Here is a 14,163-nt window from a genome sequence, read left to right as displayed (position 1 = left end):
TTTGTGACAGGGTCAACGAAAAATACATTTCTTGTGTAAGATGAAGAGTATCGTCAAATAAAGTCGTATCAAGAGGCCATAAGAAAAGTTTAACATTGCTTAAATTGGATTGATGTGTGTGATGATGGGAAAAATCTCCTCAGTGCCCCTACCTAGCCCACTTTCTTCATTTTTCTCCATTCTTCTCTCATTATTATGATTATTATTGATCGTAGATGGATCAGAATCACCGGCAAGAAACATAGCAGGTAGCACTGAAGAAGAATGATAGCTCTGACTCTTTTCATTGGGGATTGAATTGCTTGAACTGTAAACAAGCCCTGAAGTTTCTAACCCCAGCCTCAAAACCCCTCAAACATGAATTGCAAGGTCCATTAGCTTATGCAGTCTTTTTTTTTCCTTTTATTCAAACTGAACTCTGTTGGACTTGCTGAGCTCCAATTATAAGTAAAGAGCACCAGATATTCATACAAATAATACAAAAGCAAACCAGCAACAACCCACAATGGGTAAAATATCCAGGAGCAGTGAAAGGTCTCTTTTCATTTACTAAAATCCCCCCAAAATACAGGATTTATTTTCTAATCCCTCATGCCATTTATGCCCTAGGCAATTATCATAACTGTCAAAAAAAAGCAGCCTTCAGGTTAGCATTTTCAACAAACAAAAACACTTCTAGATAAAACGGTGCAGATTCTCTTGATAGTCTAAAACTAATTCAAATTTCCCTGTAGAATGGGCATTCATAGCTGATCTCCAAACACTACAAACCTAGATAACATATAAAGTTATTAATTGAGCTGATATACTCAATTCAAAAGAAATTTGAAAACAACTGATTGCCATCCTTTTAATTATAAGAATACTGGAGAATAATAGGATGGATCTCTGAAACGCTTGCATCAGGGTACAAGATGATGCTCAGTTAAATAGGACTATTTTAATTTCCTAGGTTAATTCTAATGCAGTTGGTATCAACATTAGTCTGAACTTGCAACAAAAAAGACTTTCCACTTTTACCAGAACAATAGGCAAAGACAGGGACTGATACAGCCCACATACAGAGATGCAACAAAATGGGTGGGGAAGGGTCTCTAGACAGCACTCCCAAATGAAGCCCATCTAGCAAGTGCTTCTCAGCACCTGCTTCTGGCTTTCTTGAAGGTGGACTGTACAAAAGTGTCTATGTCTATATTTTAGCCTCATGGGGATACGCATCATCTTTACAGAAGCCTAGATGTTATGAATGCATGAAAGAGTAGACAACCAAACTCCACTACATACAGACCTTTTGAGCCAGACAGTTAATTAAAAGTTATTGACAAAATATAAGAAATTAGATAAGCAAATTATCAAATAGATTTTGCAAATTTATAGTGACGATATTAGACAGAGAATCCAAGATGAATTTCAGTATGGAGACATGCAGAAGCATATACACAGCACAGTCCAAACAAGCACTATAAAAACAGGAAGCAGAATTTTTATAAAGCATTTATTAAATACTAATATTCCCTACTTTATGTTAGAAAAGGATATAGACAAAGAGTAACACAAAATTGTGTGAACAAGTGACTGGCCATTTACTATTAGGCAAGAAGAAACTAATTAGATTTATAAGCAGATGGTCTCATACCTGTTGTACAATTGTTGTTAGTTCCAGACAGAGCTGTATGACATTATTTCTTGTTACTGAGTAATCTGTCACAGCAGCAAAAGGCGATCTAAAAAAAAAAAAAAAGGTTGAAAAAGAAAGTGTTGAATAACCCTGGCACATTTACACTTTCTTCACTGGTGCATAATACATTTAGTACACATAGTGCTTTAATAGTGATTTTTGTCTAGGGATAGTAAAAGCACACAAAAAATATCCAAAATCTACTACTAGAATTGTAAAATACAGAACATATATTCCTGGAAAATGATCAACTCTTCTTGGTTTTGTAAGGTTTTCAAAGTTCTTCTTCAATAAGTCTCATTTATAACAGCACCCTCTTCTCACAGCCTTGCAGTTTACTTCTGGACGGCCCTCACTTCCCCAGACAAGCCTACCTTGCCTTCTGCAGCTGTTTTCAAACACCCTGACAATGGCAAGGCACAGGTACTCCTTCCACCCGTGATGTGAGCAGTGCCCAGATGTGAAACAGCTCAGAAAAGCATTTGGCTGATTCACTGGGATTCCTGGGACTTGACCTAATATCTGGTGAAATTACTGGAGGGACTTAGAGGAAGTAAAACTTTTAGCCAAAGGGGAGAAGAGCATTTCAAACCAGAGAGGGATGAACACTCAGGAGCAGCTGCAAAGGCTAAACTGGAGGCACAACCTAACATCCCACTAGACTGTGCTATAATCAGAAGGGCTTAGTGAGAGGAAAGTGTAATCCAGCATTTAAAAAGGTCACCTACACGCATTCGACATCTTAAAACTTCATGTCAAAATGTTTTAAATGCTTGTCTACCTAGAAGCTTGTTTGTTTTCTCTCTTATCACTTGAGCTAATAAAATATATTGCAAAGCACTGCAAGGATTGTAATATCTGAACAAGCTGTCAGTAGATCATCCAGGGGGCCAACACTTCTTCTACAATACTTTAAAATTGGTGGCATTTAAATTAAGCTGGATGCCAAGACCCTTCCCCAGCTGCCTTCTTCCGTCACATCTTAGAGCAAACATATTTATATATGCCTTTAAGAGTTTTACAGTGCCAGTTGATATTACACCTTCTTCACTTAAACCTAAAGACAAGTAGCCAGTACAAAGAACTCAGTCATAAACATGTCTGAATGGTAACTCCAAATATAGTTCAGCTGGTTCTTAACAGGTTTCAACATTTTTTTCCATATGCAGAATTACTGAAATGTGGGTATCAGCAGATTTGGAACTGTCTACTGTAAGCCCATGTGGACTTCTCTATCTCCCCTGGTTTTCCTAATGCTCCCTTTCCTTGCTAGTGCTGCCCTAATGGTTCACAAGACAAAATAAACTTTAAAGCCATCAGACTTGAGTAAGCACCTCAATTTGATGATGTACATCATACAACAATATATACTTTCTGCCCACATTACGTAGGGAGAAGAGCAGTTCATTCTCTTTAAAATAAGACTACAGAAACTGGAAGCTAGGCAGAGTTTAGGAAAACTAAAAGCAGCCCGACAGTGAGGATGCCATAGATAGCACGTGGGTAAGGTCCAAAAGGTGCTGACAAAAGCTATTTGACACAGGGTTATAATCACAATTTAAAGTGCAAGTTTTATGCAATACATGGCACGTGCACAGTACATGCATACTGTACTAGGCCTACTCACAGACACATGCACAGAGTATTACTGAATTTCAGGAGATGTGTGAGCTTATTAAAGGATAAAAGTTAACTGAACTGCTTGGTTGGGAACAATAATTGTGTTAAAAAGTACTTTAGCCAAGACCTAAAAAAAAAATTAATATTTTTCCCTTCAAAATTGTAACTGTTGGGATTCTGAAACCTACCTGAAACCTTGAATTAAAAAGGTCATTTTCACTTATAAATTCGCTATTATTTAAAATGAATGAAATCCAGCCAGCAAACGATATTATTTTACTTTAAGTATGTATGTTAATACAATTTGATCCTCAAATTACACAACTGGAATCTATTTGACATTTCAAAGCCTCCAGCATTTCTCTAAACAAAATCACATGGTAGGCTTCGGCTTCTAATACTGCATGATCTTCCCTCATACTTTTACAATTTAGTTTAGTTTCATAGTTCATGAGGAAAATAATGACTTTTTTACCATCATTGCTCCTAATGAATGTTAGAAATACCCCGAATAAATTTGGTTGACATTAAAGAACAAGCAAAAGGACTGAAATATTACTCATTTTTGTTACACTGAAGTGTAACATCGAAGACTTGCTGAAAACACCACATGAAGCTGGCAGCAAGGGTGGCAGCAAGAGGCAAAGTCTACTAAAAATCAATAACTTCTCTGGAGATATTCAAAACCCGCCTGGATGCGATCCTGTGCAATGTGCTCTAGGTGACCCTGCTTGAGCAGGGGGGTTGGACTAGATGATCTCCAGAGGTCCCTTCCAACCTCAACCATTCTGTGATTCTGTTGAAACTAATATGTAACATTTTGAAAAACGCCTCATGACTTGGATGGGTAAGGTGACAGGTCCATGTAACATGGGCTTTGCCCCTAGAGAAAATGTAAGGAGGCCCTGAGCTGCCTCCTCGCTGGGTCTTCGCAACTTATAAACCGATTCCCTCACATCAGTCTGCACCAATGCCTCCGTGGGGTCCTGCCCTAAATCAGACCAGTACCACAGGAATTCCCTTACTTCCCCCTCCCCAGTTCAGATCATTTCACTGGTCCAGTCTGCATGCACAACCCCACAGATGACTGTATAGACACGACTGCCTGAGCAGCTGAGGAAACTGTAAGGACAAAGGTCTTAAAAATAGCTGTACTGCCAAAGGAAATGTATTTTGGTACTGCATCCCAAGCCTCACTTTCAACTGTGAGCTTTTAGCAAGACTTAGTATAGCAACATGTCAGCAGTTTCTACCAAAATATCAATAGAAACCTCATTATAGGATCACTGATCGGATTTCATAATGAGCACACCGTGAACCACCAATCCGACAAAAAATCCCCTTTGTTAATAAAATAGCCACTGAGAGTAAAATGTATAATTTTAATATAGTACAGTATTATTGCAGCTGTGGACAGATGAGGCAACATATGTGTAACTGCAAATAAAACCTATATATATTGTACCTTTTCAATGGCTGCTGCAATACCTTCCTTCGCAATCCATCAGAAATATGCCAAGTAAACAGCATTCCTTGAGGAATTAGACCACTTCCCTGAACTTTTAAAAAATTCATTCCTAGGCTTGGCTGAGCCAATTCTATCAACTTCCAATTTCTACTCTTTCCTTTCAAAGCCGCCCCTTTCTCAGTCCCTCTGGCCTTCAGCTCTCAGCCGTCTCGTACAGCTCCAGCGAAGCAAAGTCCTTGAGAACATGTGCAATTTTCAAAATGCGTGTTCAGTGCTTTCTAAGTTGCACAAGAACTAAGAAGCCGTCTTGGACTGTGTTGCCCCACTTCCTGCTGGGACATTGACCTCAGTAACTCCTTTCTGACCCGGTTCCTCCTCCAATTACTTTTTTCTTCCTTCAAAACCTCCCCAGCCTCTTCCTTTGCAACACCCACATGAAAAACCTTTATAACTCCACCACACAGCTGCCTGACCACCTATTCTTTCCGTTCATCTCCTCCTCTGGACCTTGCCTTATTTCTCTTTCTACACTTTGGTATCCCCTTCTGGCCTTATTTCTTAAGGGACCAGGATTTGTGCAATGCTTGTGCACACATGTGGAAGGCAGTTTTGCCCTTGTTCTTACCTCTTCTCCCTCCTGCTCCTTTCCAACATTTGAACCCATTAGCCATTTCAAACCACTTTGACAGATGCGTGTTGAAAAGGTTTCAAATATAATTAAGTTCATACATGTTTTGTGACCATGTATGCAGTTAGAGAAGAGGGAGCCTCTTATGCTTCCCACTATGTGAACCCACACTGTGAACCTGCACCTTCTTAGATACCATAGACTCCAGTGAGATGAAGAGGTCCTTTCTAATTATCTCATTCACAGGAAAACACTTGCTTACATTTTTTTTAAACATTAAAGTAAATCAACTTCAAGGCCCTAATGTATAGAAAACAAGGTTTCCCTATAGCCAAATATCATGGACCTATTGCTTGTTTGTTTTTTTTTAAACTGATGTTTGAGATAAAAGACCTTGAAATATGAAATATAAATACACTTATGTGTGTAAGGCAGTCTGTAACAGACACACACACACACACATATATATATTTTTTAAACACACTCACACACACACTTTTTTTGAATGAAGACCTTAATAAAAATCATTAGCAGTATCAGCATCTTTTAGGATTAAAAAAAAAAAATTAATCCAACAAATTAATTAATAAAGACACTTTGAAGGATTGGTAGAAAAGCCAGCTACATGAATACAGCACAGCTAGTTCCCTCACATGTTGCTGTTCTACTGATAAGAAATAATGCTATTCGACAGCTATTAATACACAAAATTAGTCATTGCACATGCAGGAAAATCTTTCCCAAATATTAAAAAGGTATGTATTGTAAAGGAGATGCTTGGCATTTCTAGACTACCAACACTTTCAGTATCATATGCTTAAGCCTCATCTGTCTTATTCATATAACATTTGGCTAGGGAAAAATGATATTAAAAATTCAGAAATAACTATTTCTCATTAAAAGATTTGCAATTTGGACAAATGCAGACTGCTGTCCATAAAAGTATTACTCAAAAATAAAAGTTAATTGTATTTCACCACTCGTTGTCATATTGAGCTATTTTATAACAATAGATATTGTGAGGGGTTGAAAAACAGTACTATTCTTACTTTAGCATCCTAACAAGGGAAAACATATTCAGAGAAGCTTGTCTAAACATAATAGTCAAAATTCTTCTAAAGAGAGAGGTAACCCAATGAGTAATATAACTCAGTTTTCAAAGGTAGCACTTTAAGCCCAAACAAATACAATTCTGAATGGACAGTATTGTTGCATACATTTTTGTGCCAGCATCCATCTGAGATTCCTGGTTTTAGGCTTTTCAGGCAACAAACGTATTATTTGTATTTCTAATGGAACTGTTTTATGTACTCTCAGGGAGGAATGCAATGAAATTCACACTGAATAAAGGACTCCTTTAAAGGAGTGCTCTGTTAAGCATTTACAGCTGTTCCAGTAGCACTAACATGGTAAGTGCCATTGCATTCTTAGCCAGCATTTACTGGCAGGTTTGGCATCCCATTCACACAAGCATAAAGGGGAATATAGAAAGGAAACACAAGATTTGCAGGCTGAAGACTGAAAAACTGACTGACAGAAAGTGGATTATTTGTGTGGTAAGTAAAGAGTCACTGAACTCTTTGATTTGTTTTTTGTTTGGGGCTTCACTTGTTCCCCCCTCCCCATCTTCTGTGCAAACCAGACCTATGCTGTCAGGAAAAGCAACAACCAAGCATAGCTAATGTGGCTGTATAGAGTCCTTTATAAAGGAGATTTTAATCTAGTAACACATCCCTTGAAAATGAGAAGTTATGGGCTTGCAAACCTTGGAGCATAAAATTCTTCCAGTGAATGCTCCTCTTACTTACAACTATAAAATAGTCACTCACTAAACACTGAAAACAATGAGACAAAGAAATCCAACTGAAAAAAGTTTACCTATAGTGTAAGAAAATGTGTGCATTGTGTACATCACCATGGTGAAAAGAGGAAGACTCATTTTTTAGTGGAAAGTGTGTTTTGCTACCACAGTTCTGGCATAGAAAGCACACTTAAGCTTCAGTGTCCTGAAGCTGAGCACCTAGGACTGTTCACATATATGAATGGGAGTGTTTCCACCGTCACAGGCTGCACTTTTCTGTTACTTTGCTGGAGGACCACAGAGCAAGTTCACACAGCCCACAATAGGGCTTGGAGGTCCCCTTCTGTTGTGCAAAGTTACCTGACAGAGTGTCCCAAAGTCCCCAACTTAAGGCACAGATCTGAGCATTAATGAATAGGATTTAAGTATACATAGAATTCCTTTGCTGAACATTAAAATGACTTGCTCACCTGCAGTTCAAAGTCAAAGGATTACACCCCGCTGTTTTTTGAAGACCTAACTGCTCCCCTAAAAGTTAAGCTAGACTTTCCAGAAAGGCCTTTTACTCTGAAATTTTACACTGTTACTACTGTCAGCAATTTCACCCATACCTTTTATATGGCCAACAATTTCTATCTTCTTGTTCCATTTTGTTCATGTATCAGACTCTAGATAGAAGTGGTAAATTAATCAGGTTGGTGAGTATTGTCAGCCTGCTAATTCTTCTCTGGGCACAGCACTGAAAGATTGGAATAAAATAAAAAAAAATCTCCACAAGATCCCTTTATTCCCATTACTTAGACTTCACTGTAATCTGTAGCAGCAGTTTAAGTTTTTTATTTCCAAAATGGGGGTAGTCCTAGGCTAAAAAACAGGATTCAGGAGAGTTGCTGTGAAAGACGCATTGAATCACTGCCCACACAGACAGCTGAGTCAAACAGCACACTAAAAAAATCCAGTGCTGCCTGATAAATCCTAATTCACTGCCATTAAAATCTGTGACACAAAAACAGACATAAAATGTCGTAGTAGTTATCTCAAGGAATGTTTATTACATTTTCTTAAAATTTTAATTGAAAAATAAGCTACAGCATTATAATGGATTGTCTTTAATGAGCCATTAAAGCCCTAAGAACAACCAGCCCTTCCCCAGTCCGAGTCTCCAAATACAGCTTTATAGTTTACACAGGTATCAGTGCTATTTGCAAAGAGCCAAAAACGTTCTTCTAGTGACTGCACAGGATGTAAGCGATAAGGAGTCCGTGCTCCAGAGAACAGCCCCGGCACCACTGAGTGGGCAGAAGGAGGGAGCCCAGAAGCACAAGTCTCCTGGGAAGATTTCCTTGCTCAGTCCACTGCCTCGCTTCGCAGCCAGCAGGACATACGCAGGTTCCCAGAGTGGTCCACTTGCAAAGGAGACAGGAATGTGGTGGAAAGGAATGACGAGATTGCACTAGACTAAGAGCAGCTCAGGAGAAGGCGCCAACAGAAGCAAGGGAAGCCAGCAGCCGGGTGTTACAGGCAGTGATGCTGGCAGGGGAACGAGACAAGATGGGAAGAGACAAGGCTCACGCAGCTGCTACCAAATGTCACTCCAGGTCAGGTTCCCTCAGGATCACTCCTCTTCCACAAGGAGCATTACAATTCCTCCTGGTTAGAGCTAAAGTAATGAGCTCTACCTTTTAAATTTAGCTGTCCCATGCATGGAAAATATATTCATATAACATATGAATGTATTTACACTGGAATATGATGTACAGCAAGACTTGAAAGAAAAAAATGGTTGCTTAAAGGATGTGTAAAAGACTCTTTTGTTCCCACGGGTGCCTTCACTTTGCAGCAGCCTCCAACATGCTCAACATGGTGCCAATTTCTGATGAAAATACAACCTCCTCTCTGCCAGTCAGATGGTTTGGCAGGTACTGGGAGAAAAAGTCTTTGATGAATCTGAACGCCCTTCAGTCATGCGACTCATCACAATTTCAGTTGCAACCAATAGGTAGTAGCAAGTTGGTAGGAAAGAAAGGAGATGCGAGTAGAGCACAAGAGCTGGCTGTGTCTTAACCAAAGAAAAAGTTAGTTGTGAGCATTGCTAAACCCCCTAAACTTGGAGCTCAGAAGCTTTTTCTGAGCTCCCTATGATATCACTGCTTTTAAGTTCACATTTGCCTCAGGACAAGAACTGTGAAGTTTTCACAGGTATCACTGAAGATACAAGTAGGAAATCCTAACACAATTTGTTAAAGATGAAAACAAGTAGTTTGATTCTCAAGATCCTGACTGAGTTCATGGTGCTTTCAGTTCAAGAAAGCCACAGATGGATAATATATACCTCTGGCATACCTTAAGTTTATGTTTAGCTTGAGGGACACACAACTTTTCTCCTCAATTTTTATTCTCAGTAATCTACATGCATTTTTCAATTGCGTCTTTTCTTCATTCCTTCCGCTGATTTTCTTCAACTATTCAGTTTATTTTCGATTCAGCTGTGCTTTCTTGACTGTCAGCTTTCCAGTTTTTCTAGATCTTTGATAATCTGTTTTTGAACACCACAATAAAAATATGTAAGATGGAGATCTGTACTTGTTACATTTGCTGCTTGGCCTCCAGGTTGTATATTACTTAACACACTTTGAGGTCAGGAGTATAAAGCAGAGTTTTATTTGTTTGACCAGACTGCTGTTTGACCAGACTGTTCAGTGATATTTGACTCCCACCTCTATTTACAGCAAGTAATAATTTTTGCATAAAACTAGTTCTCTCGACTTTGAAGGCAAGGTTGTGCATGTGCTCACTGTCATTCAAAATGTGAGAAACACATTTAGGAGAACTGCTATACATAATCTCAGCAAATAAGCATACAGTGCAGAAAGCACTGAGGTTTCATCTCCACAATGGAGTACCTCAGCCCTATAAAAGACAGAAGAATGTCCAGGAACTCACTACATCAAAAAAGAAGAAGGATTCAGAACCATGTCATATATTCCACTATGACCATGTCCATATTCCATATGTCACTAATCCAAAGAATACAAGTTCTGGAACAAATGGATAACTATATACATTATTCTGTTATTCTTGTGAAACAGCACTAGAGACATTTAGGTGCCAAGTTGTTTTGAATAGCAGATAAGTAGTTCATTGCTGCAGCCTAAAGCATAGCTTTTCATCAACTTAAGATCCAAGTAATGTGTCAAGTAGAAATGCACCATACTTGCAGAAAAGATTCTTACAATTTTTCAGGACAGGACAAATATATCAGGCAAATTGGCTTGAAGGAATTTGAAGACTGGGGAAAGAGCATAAAATAAAATATTATTAAGTGAAAACTTTTTCAGCAGTCTTCTGGAAGAAAAGAAAAGGTTTCATGGGTTAAGACAATAATGGGAAGTTAAAATTAGTCTAAAAAGTATAAGGGCATAATCTAGTAGAGTGATGATAGTTTCTTTGCAGGACATCTTTATTGGGGAGCTCTTTCATGCTTCTAAAAAATCATCGGCCAAACTATTTAGAAAACAGCTAGAAATCTCTACTAAAATTTCCAGTTCCTAAATGAAATTAAACCAGAGGCTTTTAAAACTTGGCAATAAAAGTTACCCTAATTTTCACTGAAAAGTCATGCTCTGACATACAGCTAGAAGTAGGACCATTCCAGGCAGAGACCTGGAAGAAAGAAGAACATACCCCTGCACAGTGTAATCCCAAAAGCTGCAATGGCAGTAGCCCAGCAAATCACAGCTCTCACACTCTTTTGATAACTGGGCCTGGCCTAGTGAGGTCCTTATAGACCTCACATAGGATGTGAGCATCCTATGGAAACATCAGAAGAAGAAAGCTCACTAGAGCAGCAAGGGAAGCACAAGCTGTATGGAGTCATCACTAGCCCCTCCACCTAAGAAACATATCATTGCACTTTAGGCAAGTTGGAGCTACTGCAGCTGCTTTTTCCAGATGTAACTTGAAAAAGACTGCACAGGAGTAACCTACCATGGATGTTACAATGGAGTGGATAACCCTAATAGTCACATTATTCCTCCTAATGATTTTGTCTCCCCTCTGTCACACCCCAAAAATGGAACTGGTGTTAGGAATCAGCCAAAAAATTAAGGTTTAGGTCCAGTTTTAATATTAAGGACTGTGTAGAATAAAACAAAATCCATGTTCTTGGCTTTCCATATTTTACTTTAAAATCTTTCTATCTCCCCCTAGCGGCCCTAATAGCTGCTAAGAAGGAATATAATAAGCAGAATCCTATTGATCTCCAGATGTTCCCACTTCCAGAGAAAAATACAGTCATTAGCCTGCCTTCATCCCAACTTGGGGGCTTCAAGAAGAGGAGGGAACCTAGCCAAAAAAACACCCCCATAAATCAGAAAAGTTTTAAAATGCTACAAAGAACATTTGCCACAACCACGTGTTTAAGTCACATCTTCAGAAGGGCATTCCCAGAAATCTAAATGAAATTAAAATACTGCCTCTAGGAAGTCTTATTTGGGTGCCAAAGACAACATTGTTAAAAGCAGACTCCCACTTTGGCTGCTCTCATTTTTAACTCCTTGGAACTCCCGGGGCCGATCAGTCATCATTTCAGATAAAGGCAAAAGCCATGCATTTTCCTGAGAATAGAACTGATATACATGTTTTTTAAAATGATTTTAAGAGATCTTCCCCGATCGACGTTAAAGTCTGCCGTCTGATTATCTCTGACAGATATATTACAGCTGTCTTATAAACATAATTTTAGTAATGGGTAATTCTCCATGCACTTTTGAGCTACAAACACATTTTCCAGGCTGGATTTGTCTTTTAATATTAAAAGTACATAGTTTGGGCCCAGTTTGCAGTACCACAGTGACACATTGGTGGTCAGATGCAGACACTTCTATTTAATTCCAATTTCATTATTCAATTATTTGACCAGCCCTCCAGAGAAAAAACATGAGAGGTTCACATTTTTCCACTATGATCCAATGTTATAATTTGGAAAAAAAAAGTGTCAGTAGACAGGCAACACCATTTTAACATGTCTCTGGAAGAACATATGCCAGTAGTGGTATATAATAACATGTAAATGATTCCTAACATCAACAATCACTATCATTCTTAACTTCGACTACTAAAACACATAACTTACTTTTCAGTGCACTACCCTATGTATCTGTGAAAGTTCACTTTTTAATATCAGACTCTATGCAAAAAAATCTCATACTAATACTCAACTTCTTAATTAAGAGTCTTTATCCATTATCCACAAGTCAGATGAGAAAAAAATCAAGCTTATTTCTAAATGGAAAGGAGTGGTAAAACACTGATCTGCCCATGCAGAAGAAGATGTCTTTCTATTATTCCTTCTGTTTCAAAACCCAGGCTGCTCTCTGCCAAAAACGAATTACAGGGTGAAAAAGTGAGGCCCACAGGTCTTAAGTCGCAACAGGCTATGGGCAGAGCTAAAAATGTATTCCCAGCTTTTCAAGTTTCAGTACCAAGCTCTTTCCATGAGACTGTATTGATCCTCTGCATATCTAATATTAAGTGTCTAAATAGAAATTTTGGACTGTAACTTTAGATATTCAGGTTTTGACACTTAAGGGAGGGCTAGAAAGAGAGGAGAGAGGAAGAGGCAGTGGCAGCCGCAGTCTGTTGAACAAAAGAGAGTTTACAGTTCAGCTTAAGAAATGGAAAAGATTCATGCCTCACCTAAACCTCTCACAAGGAGACCATTTATGGAATAGAAGCCAGTTTTCCTCATGAAAATGAAACAAAGCGAAACCCAAAGCAGTAAATCCAAACAAGTCTGTTGGATTCTAAGAATCACACAGAACTCATACTCTGAGCAAAATTTTAGCTGCTGCATACAAAATAAAAAATGATAAACTTTCAAATCAGGATGAGCAATTTATGTTTGCTAATAAAAATGCTCTGTGATGATGCATTTTATAAAGAAATATAGATGTACTAATTTTAACCACTTGAGTTTCAGTGATCATCTTAAACACCTGAATATTACTATTGCTATTATTAGAAAAGGCCAAGGAGAAAAGTAAAGTCCTCGTCAAACATATTTGCTAGGTAATACAGGCAGTATAATCCAGTTCCAGATGCATCTACAGTTTAAGAGATACTTCATTACAATTTAATAAACCTAAACTGCAACATACATGTTTACACACATACACAGTGGAAGTATATATTAACATCAGTATAATGAAAAGTACAATCACAGTTTTGTAAGTTTGATTATATCAGAGCAATGAATCTGAGTTATGCTGCCCAAAGTGTTGCTCAATATTAATAAAAACCACACATATATTTTAATGATGTCTTCCTGTTGCTATATTGTGTTTCCAGATATGCGTAGGGTTGCAGAGCATTTAAAAATACTATGCTTAAGGCTGTTTGAACTGCATGCTGGCAGTTCAAGTAACAAGAAGAAATTGCTAGAAATTTTCCCTCAGAATTTGTAAATGGATTCTGCTTCCATTTCAATGCCTAAATAACATTTTGCAAAGAGTTTTGGTTTTGTGCATGTGCATGAACTGGTTACCTGTGACACATTTGGGAGATTTTACCTGTCCAGCCAAGCCAGCAGACTTTTAGCTGCTCCAATCAGATCCACTACTGATGTCAGAAAGTCATTTGGCAATTTGCGGCTGGTTCTTCCATCATAGTGACCACTCCTCCTCCTCCCAGTTATGAAGTTCTGCAGATTTTTGGCAGATGCATTCAGTTTGTGAGAAAGGGTTTTTAGATTTTCTGTTTCCAAACCATAGTTCTGCATAAAAAAAAAAAAAAGACAACAAAAAGAAAGTTAGTTCTGCAGCTCAACATGAAGTACTGAGAAAGAGCAAGACTGCTGTTCTGCTTCAAAACTTAACCATTCCTAATAATTAAGGTAGAAATACACCTACTCATTATTTTTTTAATGTATGGCATGTTCTGTTTCTAAAGTGCATAAAAATAGAACAGAA

General features: G+C 38.2%; 1 protein-coding gene across 1 annotated transcript in view; it reads right to left on the bottom strand.

Moving 5' to 3' along the window:
* Nucleotides 1-14,163, bottom strand: part of CNKSR2 (connector enhancer of kinase suppressor of Ras 2) — a 219,863-nt gene that overhangs the window by 157,225 nt on the left and 48,475 nt on the right. The window contains exons 3-4 of the mRNA XM_067289740.1: nt 13,765-13,967; nt 1,637-1,724 (exon numbers count right to left, since the gene is read on the bottom strand). Of these exons, the coding sequence (XP_067145841.1) occupies nt 1,637-1,724; nt 13,765-13,967 (291 nt within the window). The remainder of the gene's footprint in view (nt 1-1,636; nt 1,725-13,764; nt 13,968-14,163) is intronic.

This window comes from Apteryx mantelli, chromosome 1 (assembly GCF_036417845.1).
Source record: "Apteryx mantelli isolate bAptMan1 chromosome 1, bAptMan1.hap1, whole genome shotgun sequence".
In the NCBI taxonomy this organism is placed as follows: domain Eukaryota; kingdom Metazoa; phylum Chordata; class Aves; order Apterygiformes; family Apterygidae; genus Apteryx; species Apteryx mantelli.
The sequence above is the reverse complement of the archived record's forward strand: the minus strand, read 5'-3'. Positions and strand labels throughout refer to the sequence as shown.